General features: G+C 37.2%; 1 protein-coding gene across 1 annotated transcript; it reads right to left on the bottom strand.

Annotated features, from left to right (window-relative positions):
• Nucleotides 1-14,968: 14,968 nt before the first annotated feature.
• LOC126970357 (uncharacterized) lies at nucleotides 14,969-17,767 on the bottom strand. Its single transcript, XM_050816211.1, has 8 exons — nucleotides 17,698-17,767; nucleotides 17,096-17,182; nucleotides 16,927-16,977; nucleotides 16,402-16,465; nucleotides 16,244-16,309; nucleotides 16,006-16,119; nucleotides 15,738-15,902; nucleotides 14,969-15,205 (listed from the first exon to the last, which is right to left on the bottom strand). Exons 1-8 carry the CDS (start codon nucleotides 17,748-17,750, stop codon nucleotides 14,969-14,971), a joined length of 837 nt encoding a protein of 278 aa, XP_050672168.1. The 5' UTR covers nucleotides 17,751-17,767.
• Nucleotides 17,768-19,785: the final 2,018 nt, after the last annotated feature.

Below are 19,785 nucleotides of genomic sequence, written 5' to 3'. Positions count from 1 at the left end.
TTAAAAATGCAATGACAACATGTATATATTTTTATTTTTATTTTCAATATTAAGTCAATTATTACAACATTAATTATATTATTTTGATTTTTAGTTAATTTACACTTTTCTGGGTGACTATAACAATGTATATATATTTTTATATAGCACTGTAAAGTTATCATGCAGCTATGATTATTATTGAGTAAATATTAAAAACAATTTGGAATCCCTTTCATTTCATTATATCAGCTCTTTATGACTAAGCTAAAATACTCTTATTATTATCGATATGAAGATTATATGTTTAAAAAATTGTGCCTTAATTGTTAAAACTATGTATATAAGTAACTTTAAGTGTTTAGCTATTTGAAACAAATACAAGCAATATATTTAGTTGAATATTATAGCGTATGAGAACAAAGAATTTTGTAAAAGTGAAAGTTAGTTTAGTTTTTTTTTTATGTCTTGGCTTTTAAAAGTTTCTATAGCACTGTAAATTATGTAACCATTATTTGTGATAAATTTTTGAAAACTTGTCAGGCTTACTACTCACATAAGGTACAGGTAAAATACTCGTTTCTATATCGGTTAAGAATACTTAAATGTTAAAAATGTAATTAAAAGTCGGAAGAAATTTAAAACAATGTATTTTATGTTATATATATAGTAATTATTTTATCATAATTATTTTATGAAATAGAAAATACACAAAGTGTTGGTAAGAAGAGATTGTCTGATGTCTGTCTATATGGTAATAGATGGACCAGGCATCTCTAATTAGTAATATTTTTTATTGTATTGATTGCGAAGTAGCATTTTATGTTAACTTTTTTATTATTGTAAAGAGCTGCCAGAAAAAAAATATATATAAAAGAAAAAAAAAAATTATATATATATAACTAAAAAAATTAAAAAATATAAAAAAAAAATATTAAAAAAAAAAACAAAAACAAAAAAAAAACACAAAAAAAATATTAATAAAAAAAAAAACCGGCAGTCTATCTGAGAACTGAGAAATGTACTAATATACACAACAATGTTGAACTACGATACTACGAATAAGATCTAGCAAATATGATCAACTCACTTTCAGCAAATATTGTAAGATATGCCTGTAAAATAGGATCACAACCCCGACCGTTTGATGGTTGGGAATAACTTGGAGCGAAATAAATAAAAAAAAAAAAAAAAAAAAAACCTAACCTAACCTAACCTAACCTAACCTAACCCAGTCTTGACCAAACTACCGTGTCGACAACGTATTGCTCCTTGTTAAAAAATAAAATCAGTGGTAAAAAGTGATCGTATCGTTGTGAAAATTGCTACAGTGTCTCATTAGTGCTCAATACACCAGGATTAGTGTTGGTGAAAGTTTTGTGCAGCGCGCTCCGAAGATACGGGCCCTGGACTTTGTGTCAACTGCCCCGAGTTGTTGCTGCAGCAATCAAGAAACGCTACACTAATTCCTGTAGCGCTGATCGAGATCTGCCTACCGCTCCAAGTTTGGTAAAAATCGGACGTCGGATTGCGGAGATATTGAGGGATAAAGGTGCATTCCATAACCTCAACGACGTTGTATGGGAGAAGGAAGCACGCGACACCACGCGGTCTGGAAAATTTTAGACAGCCCGTGCAACATTGACATCTGACAGCCGTCACCCTGAAATACTCTGCACCACTGATACACCAACCAGTGAAAATATAGATCCGACAAACGGAACAAGGCAGTCGTCTAAATACACCGCGACAAACACCTGAGGCCTGAGGTATACCCTATAACGTATAATCCTGCACCCTTACTTACCATTAACGCCCTGGTTATCTCTATGTACGAACCCACTTAATCTCCCCCCCCCCACCCCTTTTTTTTTCTAACAGAACTAATTACACCTAAACATCACCCCATAAAACTTCCCCCCCCCACACTTCACCCCCCTTGGTCCTATCTTTGGAACCAAGGCAGATAGGATAGGCGAGTTTGGGTTCGCCTGAACCGCAAAATCAAGATCTATTGATTGGCCCCTCCAGAATTCTAAAATTAATAATATTTTGTAAGTTATATGGATTTTTATGTTTAGATTTTTATTTTGTTTGTAGATACGTTAAATATAGGTACAACGTAACAGTGTTTGGGCTCATTAGAATCCTTACATTACATTAAGCTCTATTTACCTTACTTTCAATTTAATTTCTAAATTTACCTTATTTAAAAAAAAAATGTAATTACTTTCTTATTCATTTTGTATATTCAGTTGTCATTCAATTAAGGCTGTTAGCGTGTTAGTTCCTATTTACTTGCTGCCGTTCCGGAAATGTCTTCTTCCGCAGCATCATCTCGCCCTACTACCAGAGCTGGCGATAAGGGGTTGGTAGCCACAGCTATGGCCACTAAACGACCATCATCTGACCCCGGGAGGCTTAAGCCATCGACAAGCCGAAAACTCGACGCGGGGGAGGGTTCCTTCACCGGAAGTGATTTCGGTGCGGGCTCGGGCAGTAAGCCCGGCAGCGCTGAACTGGCGCAAGCGCTCCAATGGGAGGCGGATTACCACACTCCGCCATCGGGAGGACGTCCCACCTGCGCTGGGGAGCCCGTGAGCCCAACCGCAACCCTCCTAAAAGATGCGAACCGCGTGTACCAGTGGGCGAAGGAAGAGCTGGAGAAATCCGGAAATCTTAAGGGCTCTATTAAAGCAACCGTAGTGGAGGGCCTCAATTTTTTATATGAGGCTACACTTCACGTTAATAGTGTACGGTGCGACCTCCAATTAAAGGTCGCTAACATGAAGAGACGCCACGCAGAGGACATCTCGAGGAGGGAGTCCAGCCACACGGAGCAGGTCATGCTCCTTACGCAGCGGCTGGAGAGGGCGGACGTGAGTGGACAGACTGCGGAGTTGCGAAAGGAGCTGGAGGCACTTCGCAAAATAGTCGAATTTGACCTTATCCAGCAGGTCAAACTGTTCCCCTCTCCACCCGCAGCGGACCTGGGCTCCCTGCTGGGAGAATTAAAATCAATGCGTGAGGAGGCAACTTACATGCTTGCTGAGGTGCGAGCTCTGGGGGCTAAAACAACGAAGCTCCGGGAGGAGCCTACACAGGCTCAAGTGCCACCTTCATATGCGGCAATGGCCGCCAAGGCACCGGCAAAGTCCGGCCACTCAATAGTGGTGACAAGTAAGTCGCCCGAGGATTCGAGCGACAACGTTGTCGCCAAAATAAGAGTGGCCGTTGACGCTACTAAAACTAGCGCCAAGGTGGATAGCGTCCGCAAAGTGCGCAATAAGAAGGTGGTGCTCACTTGCGGCACCAAAAGTGAGGTGGAGGCTGTAAAGACCCGGCTCGGGGCCAACTCTGGCCTCCAAGTCCAAGAGGCGAAGGGTAAGAACCCGATGGTAATCATCAGGAACGTACTCGCTTGCCTCAAGGATGAGGAGGTCATCGAAGCCCTAAGAGCACAGAATCGGGAGCTCTTTACAGGCCTCCAAAAAGACCACATAACGGTAGAAACATGTTTTCGCCGTAGGTGCCGCAATCCGCACCTCACTCATGTTGTCCTGCGTGTGGCCCCTCCGCTCTGGCGCCGCCTGACGGACGAGGGATCTGTCCACCTGGACCTTAAGCGGTCTAAAGTGGAAGACTTCTCGCCCGTCATACAGTGTTCGAAATGCTTAGCATTCGGACACGGTCGGCGTCACTGCAAGGAGTCTTCGGACCTTTGCAGTCACTGCGGGGGGCCACACGTAAGGTCCGAATGCCCCGATTATGTCACGGGGGAGCCGCCCAGCTGCGTAAACTGCAGACACGCAAAGCTGGATAAGACCGACCACGGTGCGCTTAGCAGTGACTGTCCGGTGAGGCGGAAATGGGATGCCATTGCCCGCCTTGGCGTGTGTTATTGCTAAGGGTACCGCGGTTGTGTTTCCAGGCGGTCGTAGGCTCGGGGATGCTGCTTCAAGGCACATGATACAGGTAAACCTGCAGCGGAAGCGATTGGCAACCGATGAGCTGATGGCTGAAGCTGTCAGCCAGAAGGTGAGCCTGGCAATGCTGCAGGAACCCTACACAAGTAATCAAGGTGCCTTGAAGCGGTATCCGGGGGTCCGCGTCTATCAGATGGACCAGGGGACAAGTAGAATCAATCCCGCAAAGGCCGCAATAGCGGTCTTTGATAAAGACCTCCAGGTTAGGTGTGACCCGAGCCTCCAGTCGGAGAACATAGTGGCAATCACCATTGAGTTCTCCGACTGGACACTTGGGATAGTATCCGCCTACCTGGAAGGGGATAAGCCCCTGGACCCATACCTGGAACGTCTATCCAGCGTCCGATCCAAATTGGGAACCTTGAGTGTTGTGATCGGAGGTGACTTTAATGCGTGGAGCCCCTGGTGGGGTAGCACGCTCGAGGACCACCGGGGAACCGAATTGGCAGGGTACTTTGATGACAACGAGCTGCACATCCTAAACACTGGGACCGAACCCACATTTCAGGTTGTTCGGGAAGGTCGGCTCTGCACAAGCAGAGTCGACAACACGGTGTGCAGCCAAAGTATCCTGTCAAGGATGGAGTCCTGGAGGTTGGACCCAGACATGTCAGTTCCGATCACAATGCCCTAAGGATAGGCCTTCGCACAGGTCGTGCGAAAGCATCTGGCCCAGCACCAACCACTCGGGCTTACAACACTAGAAAGGTAAACTGGGATAAGTTCCGAAAGGAACTAACAGCGGGTTAGCTTCCTGGATGCTCCCCATCCAGCCCTCGCTCCTGAGGTAGAATTCTGTTGCCTCGAGGAGACACAGGCCGAAACCGCCGTGGTAGAAGTGCAGGATGACCAAGGAGAAGGAGAGGGTTATCTGCAGGTCTACACCGACGGCAGCAAGATACAGGGCAGGGTTGGAGCCGGAATTTCATACAGGCGGCGAGGCCTGGAAATCAGAGCAAGGAAACTCAAATTAGAGGATTATTGCTCCGTCTTTCAGGCCAAAATGTGCGCAATTTCGAAGGCTATCGAGGACATCTTGAAGATGCCCGACATGAGGGTCGAGATTCTTAGTGACTCCAGGTCGTCGCTGGAGCTGCTAAGGGATCGATCCTCATTCAACCCGATAGCCTTCGAAATCAAAACCCTGATTCGGCGGGCCCGAGATATGGGTAAAACCATTCGGTTCCGCTGGGTCAGAGCGCATGTAGGTATTGAGGGGAACGAGAGGGCTGACCACTTGGCGAAGGATGCGGCGCTCCACTCGAAACAGAGGGCTGCGTACGACGGAGTGCCGGTTTCGACTCTTCGCCGTGGAATAAGAGCCAGGACCCTCGGCGTCTGGCAGGAGCGTTACACTGCGGGTCAAACCGCAAGTGTCACAAAGGCGTTCTTGCCAGACGTCGCGACGGCTTATAAGCTGGTGCGGGAGGCACCCTTCTCCGCTCTGATGGCCCAAGTCATCACGGGTCATGGTGGCTTCTCGGCGTATCTCCACCGGTTCGGACTGAAGGATAGCCCAGTGTGCATTTGTGACGGTCAAACGGACGAAAGCGCAATGCACCTGGTGCTCGAATGCCCTAGGTTCGGTCGGTGGAGATACGATCTTGAGGTCCAGAGTGGAGTGGCCGTACTGGAGGCCAACCTCCCCATATTTTTGTCTGGCCACAGAAGACTTTTTGAGGCATTTTGCCTCAAAATCTTGGTAGATGTGCTGCCAAAGAACGGCAGCAATATAAATTTTAAGAATGTAAAAATGTAATTGTGTTTGTAAGCAAAATAGATTTAATTGTATATATAGAATAAATAACACTAGGCTTAAATAATGTAATTTAAAATATAGCAAGGCATTTTTAAAGCCTGGTTCCCTATGATTCAGCATAGGGACCTTTTTACAAACCTTAGCCTCTAAGATTGATTGTGTGTGTGCCTAGAGTAAGATAGGATTAAGTCATTGTAATATAGTAAGACAAATAATAGTCAAATTGAATTGTAATATAAATACATAGTAGTAGCCTAAGAACTGAAAAAAAAATGTATTTAATTAAGTAGATAATAAGTTTGTAATAAATGTAGATGTAAATAAAATACTCCCACCTTCATCCCCTACAGCTCAATGGTAGGGAGAAAGCTGTTAACTAGTAGCTCCTCGGCCCTGGAGCGAAAGCTGCCAGGGAGGTAGGCCTAGTAGTCAAAAAAAAAAAAAAAACTAACCTAACCTAACCTAACCAGTTTCGCAACTCACGCCGTGCTGAGTGCATACAAATTTTTTGCTCAGTTAAATAAAAATCGTAGTGTTGGAAATAATAAGTTAAGTTAAGTAAATGTTCTTTATATGTGTGTTGTCAAGCAAATAAGTGCATTTCGACAAGAAAACAGCTTCAGAAAGCTTCTGAATAATTCAGTTTACGAAATTGTTTAATGTGTTGTGTTGTCGTAATCAACTGATGTTATTCCTAACTATTAAATTGGTAAATAAATTAACATTTATGTGTAAATATTACATTGACTGCTAGCTCAATCATACATTTCAAAACATTCTCCATTAGCTTATAAAATAACAAGAACTTTTAGTGACTTTTAATTAAATTTTCGTAGAAAGTGGAGGAATAAGGAATTTAAATTGAATGAAAAAATTAAATTAATATTATTTAATTGTAATTGTGAAAAACGAAGTCATAAGGCGTGTAAGTACTAAACTTAAAAAATAAAAAATCTATCAATTGACACTACCGCCGCCATTTCCTTGTTTGTCCGTCGTCAAACCACAGAGTAGTTAACCAAAGGGAGGTGCCATTGACACAGAGTATATACCAGAAAACAATTACTAGTACTGATGGCGTTATAGTTGATACGGGAAATAGAAAAAGATTTGGTATTACATCAATATATTACATACATATATCAGTTAGAAAATATTTGAATATTAAAATGTCGTCTGATAAAATGCCGCTTAGTTCGCCAAAAACGCCAACGGAAAAATTGGGAGAATCTTCGCGTCCTGTATGGAAATGGTCACCAAGTGATGCACGAAAGTCATAGAACGCCGTAATTGAAAAGTTAGATGTATCTTGGAATATTCCGTCCTCAACTAAAAAGATCATCAAAGATGCCTTGGACCTGTTTTATGACTTAATTAGAGATGTAAACAGCGAAAACTTAGCTTTAAAGAGGGAAATGACAAAAATGAAACAAGATATGGAAAATATGGTTCAAGATGATAGCCAGGCTGGAACCACCCCCAAAAATCTGGATCACCTACTAGAAGGTGTTAAGGCCCTTAATGTCAAGAGCGACAAGTTGCAACAAGATATTGAACGCATCGCCTCACAAACAACGCGGTTTCTCGAGACACCGCCGCAAATCGCTGTATCGCCGACCTATGCGGACGTTGTAGCACGAGCTCCGGCCACATCCGGTCACGCAATAATCGTAGGGAGCACGTCTCAAGACGACTCGAGCGAGAGCGTGCTCAAAAAGATTAGGGTGGCCGTCGATCCAATTAAAACTGGGGCCCGAGTCGATAGTGTCCGCAGGGTACGAAACCAGCGCGTTGTGATCACATGCGGATCGAGGGAAGAGGTGGAAGTTGTGACCGGCCGACTCAAAGAGAGCCCGACACTCACTTACCAGCAAGTAAAGGGGAAGAACCCTCTCATTATTATTAAGGATGTCCTGTCAGACCTTAAGGACGAAGATGTTATTTTGGCCCTGACAGCACAAAACAAATGGTTATTTTCTGGGCTCTCAGAAGAGGAGCAAGACGGTGCCGCAACCCTCACGTAAACCATATCGTTATGCGCGTAGCTCCAAAGCTGTGGCAGCGGGTGACGGCGGAAGGTTCAGTCCACATTGACCTCAAGCGGTCAACGGTGGAGGACTTCTCGCCGGTCATCCAATGTACCCGCTGTCTTGGATTTGGACACGGTCGACGAAACTGCAAAGAAGCTAATAGCCTATGTAGTCACTGTGGTGGCCCTCACCTACGACACGATTGCCCTCATTATATTGTGGGAGAACAACCATGCTGCCTCAATTGCCGGAGCGCTGGCCTGGAGAAAACAGACCATGGGGCTTTAAGTGCGAGTGTCCGGTCAGGCGAAAGTGGGACTCCATAGCCCGCCTGAGCGTGACATATTGTTGAGGAACCCGCGGTGCTTAGTTATAAATAATGATATATAACTATTTTCATTTTAAATTGTTTACATTGTATTGAAATTATTGAAATATTATTATTAAAAATAAATAGTTATTTAGTTTGTTACAGTACAACTTACATTACAGTTACAGTAAACTACTTGAAAAATAAAATGTTATCGTATTTCAGTTATATAATAGTTTTCCTATGTGAAAATGTATACATCATTATAGTTTGAAAGGTTTCTATAGCAATATTCTAATCTAATTTGTTAGTGGCTTTTGTAACTTTGTAATATTGTTGTGTCTATAAAAATAAATCGAAAACCTTTCAGGCTTATTACAATAATAGCTCATTATAACATAAGTACCAATATTGGTTTTCAAGATTTATAGGAACTTGTACTTTTAAAATTAATACTTTAAACTTAAAACATTAAAATATAAGTAATTGCTAAGGTAACGTAGTCTTATATTGTTTCGAATTAATAAGAAACAATAAATAATAATAACAATACTTATAAGTTATAGGCAAATTCTTAAAAGTGCAAAGATAACAAATATTTTTACTTTTCAATATTATGTTAGCTATAAAAACATTAATTATTATATTATTTGATTCTCAGATATGTTAAAGTGTTACAGGTGATTATAAAAATTAATGTGTTAATCTTTATTAATGTGTTAGCTTTAGAATGTTCATATAGCATTGTATACTTACTAAGCAGCTATGATTTGTGTAAGATTTTTATTTTTGTAAATTTAAAAACAAGTTGGAAAGCCCTTCAGGTTTATTATATTAGCTCTTTATGACTGAGTTAAGATACTCTTATTTTTGTCGATTTTGAAGATTTATATGTTAAAAAATTGTACTTTTATTATTAAAACTATAAAATATGTAATTTAAAGTGTTTAGGTATTTGAAGTAGTTTTAGTAATTTAACAGTTATCAGCATAATAACAAGTGACAATAACCGTGCAATTTAAGCCTACCCTCAACATTGATTCGGTAGCTAGTGTGAATCATCGCCGCGTACCTGTGATAACCGTGCTGCGTTTACAACGCCGTGCTGCGTTTACTACGCCGTGCTGCGTTTACCGCAACTGGCACGGTACTTGCCTGCCTACATTATAATATTATAATTATAATATTATAAATCAAGTAAGCCACACTGTTTATATATTTGACTTGACTTGGAATTTAAACTGAGAACGAAATGAATGATAACTTACTAATATTCTTTGAAAAAATGAAAACTGAGTTACGGGAACACACGGACCAAATTATGAAAAAAATTGATGACAAACTCGATCCACTTGTAAAGGAAATTTCAACTCTTAAATCAGAAAACCAGAAATTACGGGAAAGAATAGATATTTTAGAAAAAACATCAAGGAAAAATAATATAATAGCATTCGGGATAAAAGAGGAGGAGACCTCGCAAAATAACCTTATAGAATCAATATGTGAACTAGTAAGAAACAAAACTAGAGTTGCTATCAACCCGAGCGATATCAATAATATGTATCGTATAGGGAAACGTAGTGCCGATGAAACCAAATCTAGGCCAGTTGTTATATCCTTTCTGAACCAATGGAAGAAAGAGCACATTATGAAGAATAAGAAAAAGATGGAAACTATATATCTAACAGATGACTACCCAAAGAACGTCTTAGAAAAAAGGAAAATACTACAGGAGCAACTAATGGAAGAAAGAAAGAAGGGTAACTATGCAATTATTAAATATGACAGCCTCATAATCCGTGACAATACACATAAAAATGAAAAACGAAAACGAGAGAAATCGATTTCACCAAGGGAACAACAACTTCACAAACATCACGGTAATGCAAACAGATCCAAAGCAAATAGGACAAATGCCTTTGACTTACTAAGAGCAAGAAGTAACTCTCTCACTGCTCTCCCTTCAACTTCTAAAAATGAATAGGAGTACGACAGCCGGATAAAAAACAATACATTAAAAAAGGCACAAACAAAGTTCCCCACCCCGGCTAGTCACCGTGGGGACAACGACAACTACCCTCCAGAACTAAAAAACACTATTATAAAAAGTAAATTCAAATTCAATATTGCTACATTCAACGTGAGAACCCTAAAATCCGAAGAGCGACTTATAGAACTTGAACAAGCACTGGGACAAATAAATTGGAATATAATCGGAATTTGTGAAACTAGAAGAGACCAAGAATACATACAAGAAATAGAAAATAGATATATTTATTTTAATAAGGGTCTCATTAAAGGAAAGAATGGAGTTGGCTTTTTAGTGAAAATTGAAATGAAAGAAAGAATTAAGCAATTTATAGGTATTTCTAATAGAATAGCAATATTGGTCGTAGAATTGCCAGGCTACAAAAAAGAATGGACAATATTTCAAATATATGCGCCACACGAACTAGCAACAGAAGAAGATAAAAATTTGTTTTATAAAACACTCACCTCTACATTGGAGAAAATCAAATACGACAATCTTATAATAATGGGGGATTTAAATAGTCAAATTGCAGAATATACCGAACGAGAAAAAGGAATCATGGGCCCGTATAGCTATGGCAAGAGGAATGATAATGGTAACAGATTAATCAATTTTGCTTTCGAATTCAATCTTACTATTACAAATACACTTTTTAAGAAAAACAAAAACAGAAAATGGACATGGGTCTCCCCTGATGCAACTACTTATAACGAAATTGATTTTATTCTTACAAACAGACCGCGAACATTCGAGAATATGGATGTCGTCAATAGTTTTAATTTTAGCTCTGATCATAGAATTCTAAGAGGAACTATGAAATCTAAAGAAACAAGATCCAGGTATATTAAAAAACCAAACAGAGGAAGAATATCGCTACTGATTTCAGAGAACGTATTGGACGATTTTGAAAAGAAACTTAAACAAGAAATATACAACAATAAAGATGAAACTATACAAAACAAATATGATATTCTAGAGAAGAATTTAATTGAATTCAAGGATAAGTTAATTACACGTAAAGAAAAAAGGAATAACATTGGAAACGAAGCGTTGACACTATTGGATAAGAGAAAAGATTTGTTGGCTGATCGGAAAACTCATAAAAAAGAAATTCAAGACATAAGTAAAAAAATAAACGAAAGCATTAGAAAATATAAAAGGAAAGTGGCTACTGACACTATTATAGACCATATAGAAAAAACGGGTGGAGTGAAAAGGGCACAAAAATCTCTGGATCGTAACAAAAAGTGGATTCCTAGATTGTTGAATACAAAAACAGAAACGTGTCAAACATCGAGAGAACATATATTAGAAATCGCAACTAACTTCTGGAGCTTCTTGTACGAAGATCACGAAATAGAAACAACAGATTTTTATTACAGAACGGCACAGTTTGAAGAACAAGTACCACCTATACTACAGAGTGAAGTCGAAAAAGCTATAAGATCTCAAAAAGACGACAAATCACCTGGAGAGGATAACATATGTAATGAAGTGATAAAAGGAACTCTTTGTAAAACAATAACACTAATAACAAATCTAGATAATGAAATAATGAAGACAGAACAAATACCAAAACAGTGGACAGAAAATATAATTACATTACTTCATAAAAAAGGAGATACACAATTAATTGAAAACTATAGACCAATAAGCTTTATGCCCAACTTGTACAAAATATTTTCTAAAATTATTTTGAATAGAATAACCACAACATTAGATGAGTCGCAGCCAAGAGAACAAGCTGGTTTTAGAAACAAATTTTCAACGATAGACCATATACATGTAATTAAACAACTTGTACAGAAATGTAATGAATATAACCAACCATATTATTTAGGATTCGTTGATTACAGTAAAGCATTCGACTCTATAAAACACAACTCTCTCTGGAATGCACTAAAATACAAGGAATTAACGGCAAATATATAAATTTAATACAAGGAATTTATAAAAACAATAGAGCAAAAATTAAATTGGAAAGATTAGGACGAGAATTTATGATCAACAAAGGTGTGAGACAAGGAGATCCGCTATCACCCAAACTATTTTCGGCTGTTTTGGAACAAATCTTTCGAAAATTAGAATGGGAGGATCAGGGAATAAACATAGATGGTCAACGCCTACATCATTTAAGATTTGCGGACGACTTAATTATTATTGCCCAAGATCCTAGAACGCTCCAAAAAATGCTACAGGATTTGACCCAAGAAAGCAAAATAGTGGGTTTGGATATTAACACTGAAAAAACCAAGATAATGACTAACAGATCACATGAACTTATAACAGTGGACCAAAATACTATCGAATATGTTGAAGAATATACGTATTTGGGCCAAATCATATCCCCCACAAACCTCATGGACAAGGAAATAGAGCAAAGAGTGGCAAGTTCTTGGAGAAGATACTGGTCTTTAAAAAATATAATGAAAACTAATGAGATCTCGCAAAATCTTAAGAGCAAAGTTTTCAATATGTGCATTACACCTTGCATGACATATGGGTGCCAAACATGGTCCTTAACAAAGAAAAATATACAAAAATTGAAAGTGTGTCAACAAAGCATTGAAAGAAGCATGTTAAAGATCAAAAGGAAAGACAAGGTACGACTAACACAAATCAAGAAGAAAACGAAATTAGAAAGGATAGACAACACTATAAAAAGATTAAAATGGCGATGGGCAGGACACACCTTGAGAAGCAATATTGATAAATGGACAAAAAATATTATAGACTGGTATCCAAGACAAGGGAAAAGAAATCAAGGAAGACAACCCATTAGATGGGAAGATGATTTTAAAAAAGTGGCTGGACCAACGTGGAGACGATCTGCTCTGGACAGATCACAATGGAAATTTCTGGAGGAGGCCTATGTCGGAAGACAAGCGAACGATGTAGAAGATTAAGAATATCACTTATATTAGATTATTACTTAGATAAGAATATTACTTAGATTATTATTACTTAGCTTAGAATATTACTTAGATTAGAATATTACTTAGATTAGAATATTACTTAGTTTACAATATTATTTAGATTAGATTAGACTATATATATTGTATGAATCTTACATTGTTTGCAATAAAGGCTTATTCATTCATTCATTCATAAGCATTATATAGTTAGTTGAATATTAATGCGGTAAAGAATTGTAAAGGTGAAAGAGTGTACTATTTCTATTAATTTTTGGTTCTTAAAAGCTTCTATAGCACTGTATATTAAGCAGTTAGCATTTGTTATTATATTATATCGGTTACGAAGACTTAAATCTTAAAAAAGTAATTAAAATTAAAAGTGTGAAGCTAGTTTAAGCAAATATATTTTATATATAGTTAATTAAATAGTAATGCGTATGAGTACAACGAATTTTGCTTGTCCAAAAGGGTTGTACTCTTATTAGTTTATGGAATAGAAAATGCACATAGATTTTACTAAAAAGAGATTGTCTGATATGTCTGTCTATATGATAATAGATGGACCAGGCATTTCTATGCTGTTATATCTTTATTATCTAATTATATGTTATAAATGTATTGTATGCGAAGTAGCATTTATGTTAACCTTTTGATTACATGTAAAGGGCTGCCGGGAAAAAAAAAAAAAAAAAACAAACAAAAAACAAAAAAAAAAAAAAAATCCGGCAGTCTCTCTAGATAATAAATGAGAAGTGTACTTATTTACACAATAATTTAAAACTCTACGATATATATTACGATTCTAACAAATACGGTCAATTCACTTTCAGCAAATATTGTAAGTAATGACTGTAATGTAGGATCAAAACCCCGACCGCTTGATGGTTGGGAAAAAATAGGGCGAAACTATAAAAAAAAAAATATACCTCTTACGCAAGGATCGGTGTGGATTAAGTGACAAAAAGTGCCGAAAAACCGTGTTTTTTGTCAAGTCTGTGTAATAAAGTGAGTGCGCTGGAAAAACTAAAGCGATACCCCAACATTTTTTGGATGTCATCGGCTGCACCTTAGCGTGCTGCACATTTTAAGGTGACGCATTGATAAACAATTATTTGAAATCGGGTGCCACGCCCCCATGAGCTCCCCGCAATCAGTTCATATCCCGGTAATTTAGCAGCAGCTATCGTGGACTCGGGCCACGCGAGCGGCCCGTCTCGCGTCATAACTCGCGCGCTACTCTGTCGTGCGCTGCCGCGCTGGGACATAGACGTCGTGGAGTCGCCTTACCTCTATTTAGTTTTTTATAATGATTTGAATATTTTAAATTTTTGTAGACAAGCTGATATTTTTTGTGGTACTATGTCGATAAAAATAATTTGACGGCATGATAAACATTAAGTGATGAACAAATACCCACATACTAAACATACCTACCTACCTACAAACTTATATACATACAAACGCCGGATGTCATATTCACTGCTATATTGTTATATAAGTATATATATTTATATATATAAATATATATATAGATATTTATGTATTATATGTATTTTAGTAAGTATAATTATTTTCCATTTAATCCTTTGTATTCATACCTTATGTATGTACACGAACCTGCCACTAAAGGCACCTCTCTCTAGCCTCAAAAGGTTTGCTGGAAGAAAACTCTTGTTAGGGTTGTTTGCTCGCCTTTGTACATGTCCTCTATTTCTGTCTTTTTCCTATGTATTGTATTGTGTGCAATAAAGAATTAAGGACTGCTTCCGCTCTTATTAGATTTTAGTATAATTATAAAATTCTGACATAGGTAAGTATAATAATATATAAGTAAAAACCAAAATTAAGAGGTAGGTAAGAAAAATTTCGTTGTCATTTAATTTTTGTTACTTATTATAATGTAACGATTACCTAAATAAGTTATCAAATTATTGAGGACATAGTAGGTAGTTTGCGGTCAATATTCAGAAAAAGCCATAATATATTCTGAACTATCTACGACAGAAACATCGTCTGCGTCAGCAACATCTTCGTCAACAAAAGCAAAATTATCGACATCAGCAGTTTTATCCGTGTCAGCAACAGTATCATCAGAATTTTCTTTTGTTTTTGGTTCTTCTGAAATATTTACAATATTTGACGCAGCATTTTCCTTGCTTTGTGCTACCATGCATATCAATAGATTGCTTGAACCCTTCGGTTATAATAGTTGACTCCATAGCAGTAGAAGCTCCATCGAAATTCTTATAGCACTCGTGTTCTTTTGGGCTTTCTTGTTTCTTTTGAGCTCTGGCGCAAATACAACAATATTTGTTTTTTACACACATGTACAGGACTTGGCCGAAACGTCTGCCAATAATGGCTGCAGCTCCTGATAACGCTGCGTAATTTGTTCTGTACGAACGTTTACTCCAGCACCCATCTACAATTACATCAATCATTGGTATTCCGTCTTTCGTGACTTTTCCTTCTTTAATTGCTTCTTCTCTTTCTCTTTCACCAGCTAATTTCATTTCGTCCCAAGCAGTGTCCTCCCAATCCCTACATATATCATTTTGAGTTTTATTATAGGTATATTCTGACATAATAGGTAAACCTACTGCTGCTGAAAATTGTTTTAATTGCGCATGACCACAACCTGCGGCCATTATACCCGCAACAGCATCTTTGTTCACATCATCCAATGACGATTTTATTTTATTTTTATAATTACACATCATACATACATATGTGTATTCAGATTGTAATCCTATTCGATGTTCAGAAATTAATTTCATTGTAGATAATCCGCATTTAAACAGAGATTTGTGTTGAGAAATTTTTACAAGTTCTGATGTGAAATGATTAAAATCTATTATTCGGTGCCCCAAGTTTTGTATTTCAGGCTGCATCTGAAAGATACAGAAATATTTATTTGTTTATTGTGGGTCTTGTATGATCTTCCTACTTTTGTAAGGACATGCAATGTAAATCTTACAAAAGCAGAATGCTTACCGTTACTTCAGATGTGCCTTCAACTATATATGGAAGTGCATTACTTTCTTCACATTGATTTTCAGGTAATACGTTTGAAGCCTGGTCCTTTTCCTTATATTGATTTTCTTCTGTCTAAAAATTAAAAATGTATGATTGATTATTTGCATTCTAGCCCATGACCAAAATAATCACTCTAGTAAAAATACTTTGTTCGAATAAAGCTACGATATAAAACGAATAATAAAATTTTGTTTACCATTGCTTCTGATTCGCATTGCGATATATTTGGAGGCGCATCATTATCATCTAATTCCATCTCAAACTGAAAGATAAATTAAACACTTATGATATGATGTTATAATTAATTTATGACCTTTCAGGTCATGTTATAAAATGTCGTAAAAATAAACTTACTGTTGTTTTAGGCGTTTTTTCTTCAAAATAACATGGAAGTGAGTTCTGATCCTTTTCGGCCGCCCTAAAAAAACATTAGTAAACTTGACAAGGCCTGTGATGGGTGGAAGGATTTGATGAAGAAATTTGTCCAGCAGCGGGACAACATTAAAAGAGAAACAACCGGCCAAATGCGAGTTGGACTCGCGCATGAAGGGTCCCTTACCATTACCTATCTATAAAAACGGCAAAAACGGCACATTTGTTGTATGGGAGCCCCCGTAAATATTTATTTTATTCTATTTTTTAGTATTTTTTGTTAAAGCGGCAACAGAAATACATCATCTGTGAAAATGTCAACTGGCTAACTATCACGGTTCATGAGATACAGCCTGATGACAGACGGTCAGACAGACAGATGGACGGACAGCGGAGTTTTAGTAATAGGGTCCCGATTTACCCTTTGGGTACGGAACTCTAAAAACAAACAACACTTTACTTTTATAAATTGACACTTATATCTATGTAGGTAATCATGAAACTTACGTGAGCGTCACATTTTGTAAATCTGCATACGACGATGACATTTCTTGTCTTCTACAAAATAAAATTCTAGTCATGTCTAGTTCATTGGAATATTATTTTCACACACGTTCAAAACTATTATTATGCAGTCACAGTGTGATAAATATGTAGTAGATAATTACATATATACCCTTCTAAAGAATCGATTGTATTCGTTTCAGTTTCGCCTAAATCCAGAGACGACTCCATAGTTTTTCTTTGTTCGGACAATTGTTTCCTAGAATTTTCATATTAGGTTTTTACTTTTAGGTACCCATGTAGGAATAATATACAAAATAAACATTATAATTATTATGAATGGTAGAACAGGGTTTTTCTGAAGGTAGATAGGCAAATACCTACCTTATTATGATGAAAAATATAAATATATTACCTACGTACATACTTCAAAAATATTCTGTGAGTGATTGTCTTTGTCGCTGAGTAGGTAAGGTAGCTACTAGGTACCAAAATACTGTTTTTTATGATACCAAATACACATCTTATAAAGAAACTTTATATAATTTTTAACCTACACACGCAGTGTAGGTAGGTACCTGCACACACATTACTTTGCCATGTACTTTACTGTTCATGTACCTGTTCCTTCCTATCCTAGGTATCTACCTTCTTTCTAACTAGGTTAGCAAGTACATAAGTAGGTATGTGGATTATGAATAGGAATTAGTAGGTACCTGCCTATATACTATTCATAATTCAAATAAAAGAAATATGTATCTCACGTTTACTTACCTTTTCTTGACCATATCCTTACATTTTTCAATGTACAGAGCTTTCATCTTCATTTTAGAAACTTTTAACTTTTTTTTTCCCTTTTTTAATAATTTGTAATATTTTATTCAGAATAAGATACGGTTATCGATGCTCGGGAGCTCGATTGGCACAAGTCCGACGCTGACAATGGTCAGAAACGGACTGAGGGGGGCCGCCTGCATACAAACAAACGCGATAGCTAGCTTGAAATTAAAAGTCGTAAGCGCCAAAACAGTATATCTCGTATAAAATAAAAACTATTGGTAATTATGTAAATTCCAATTACCATTTTGAAAAGGGTGTTTATACTTATATGTATATAAAATTAAGAGCCATAAATCGGTTCCGTTCAGTTGTAAAGTGAAAATCTATGTTTTTATTTAGCAGATTTTGAGTATTTTTTTTGTGCTGTAATAGTTGACCAATCGTGTAAAACCAATTACCAATTTGAAGTTAAGCTCATGAACAACACAAAACATAAAATATTAATTCCGAGTGTTTTGTAATTGCTGAAAAAAGTTGAAATCCCTGATGCAATACCGTCAATGCGTCGTCTTAACACCTTTTCTGGATTTTTACGACCAGGGATTCCGCTGTTATACAAGAAACAGTGCAGCACCACGTGGCACGTGGTGCCTCGAAACGCAGTCACACCAAGCAGATATATATATCACTGGATGCGTCAAGCCGAGACAAAGAAAAGGACATATCGCTTATAAAAATCGGACGATTGGAAAAATTTTTATGACCAAAAAACAAAAAATAACCTTTAAAAATAACATTTATTGAAAATTTTTCAAAAAGTAAAGCGACGACCTATATATTAAAATACGTCAAACGATTGTTCTCATTAAGACAAACGTTTTGACACCTAGAACAGATTTTTTGAGCCACCTGCAGCGACTTTAACACTTTACTACCGGAAACCACGTGGCACGTGGTCAGTGTTCCCGTGGGATTTGAACATCAAACGATACCACGTTGGGAACCCCTTATTATTTGAAGATCGTTGCCGTTTACTAATTGAAAATCCGACCATCCTGTGGGAAGCTAGCTCACCGAAACTGTTTTTATATATGAACATTATATTTTGTATATTTGTGCTTAGGTATATAGATATTTACATTTTTTGACTTTGGAATCGTATTCCTTGAATTTATTCGAGTCTAATGAGCCCAAACTCGATATATTTTGGAAACTCCTTATATTTTTAATTTATTTTTTTTTTTTTCAAAATTCACAAAAATTAAAAGAATTAAGAATTTTAAACGCCCAGGGATGTAGAAAATAACACTGTTACCGCTAAAAATACTCATATTACCGGCATTTCATTTTCAACATAGTTTTGGCCATTTTTGAGTCTTTTTGCGGTTTTTGTATTCAACCCCCAATTTTCAAAAAAATGTATTCCTTATAATTTAAGTAGTAAATCCAAAGTGCAATACTATTTGTGAAACTCCGTCTATTTATAAAGTTAAAGCTAATTTTTCTAAATTTTAATATATCAAAATTACTTCATAATAAATTTTTCAAAAATATCTGTTTCGAAAACCAACCGCACAAAAATTTGTTTTGCAGATAACTCGAAAACTAGGGGTGCTAGAGCAAAAATAACAAAATTTTACCCCTCCCCCCCCTATCAACCCCCGCCACGGCTTCACTTAGGTGAACCCCTTTGGACCCTCCCCGATCATTTCGGCATAGTCTCAGCCCCCTACCCCCAAAATTGGACTTAGAAAAATTTCTAGTGCCTTGGAAACACAAAATTACCTGTAACTCCGGAGTTTCTCAACCGATTTTGAAGAGGGTTTCAATTTTGAATTTAGCTTCAGATAGAGTTTTTTTTTTTTTGTGGGTGTCTCACTCAGGAATACGATTCCATATATTGATGATTATATTTGTTATATAATTTAGATATATCTAGATTGTAAGTTAGTTTTAATTTCGTTGTGTTGTATATTTTAATACCTCACTTAGACCCTTTTTATACGTGCCCAAGCTTGTTGGGCAAGCTAGTATAGTTTTATCTTGACGTGTTAAGCATCACTAATATAAATTTTTTTTCAA

This window comes from Leptidea sinapis, chromosome 20, assembly GCF_905404315.1.
Source record: "Leptidea sinapis chromosome 20, ilLepSina1.1, whole genome shotgun sequence".
NCBI lineage: Eukaryota > Metazoa > Arthropoda > Insecta > Lepidoptera > Pieridae > Leptidea > Leptidea sinapis.
The sequence above is the reverse complement of the archived record's forward strand: the minus strand, read 5'-3'. Positions and strand labels throughout refer to the sequence as shown.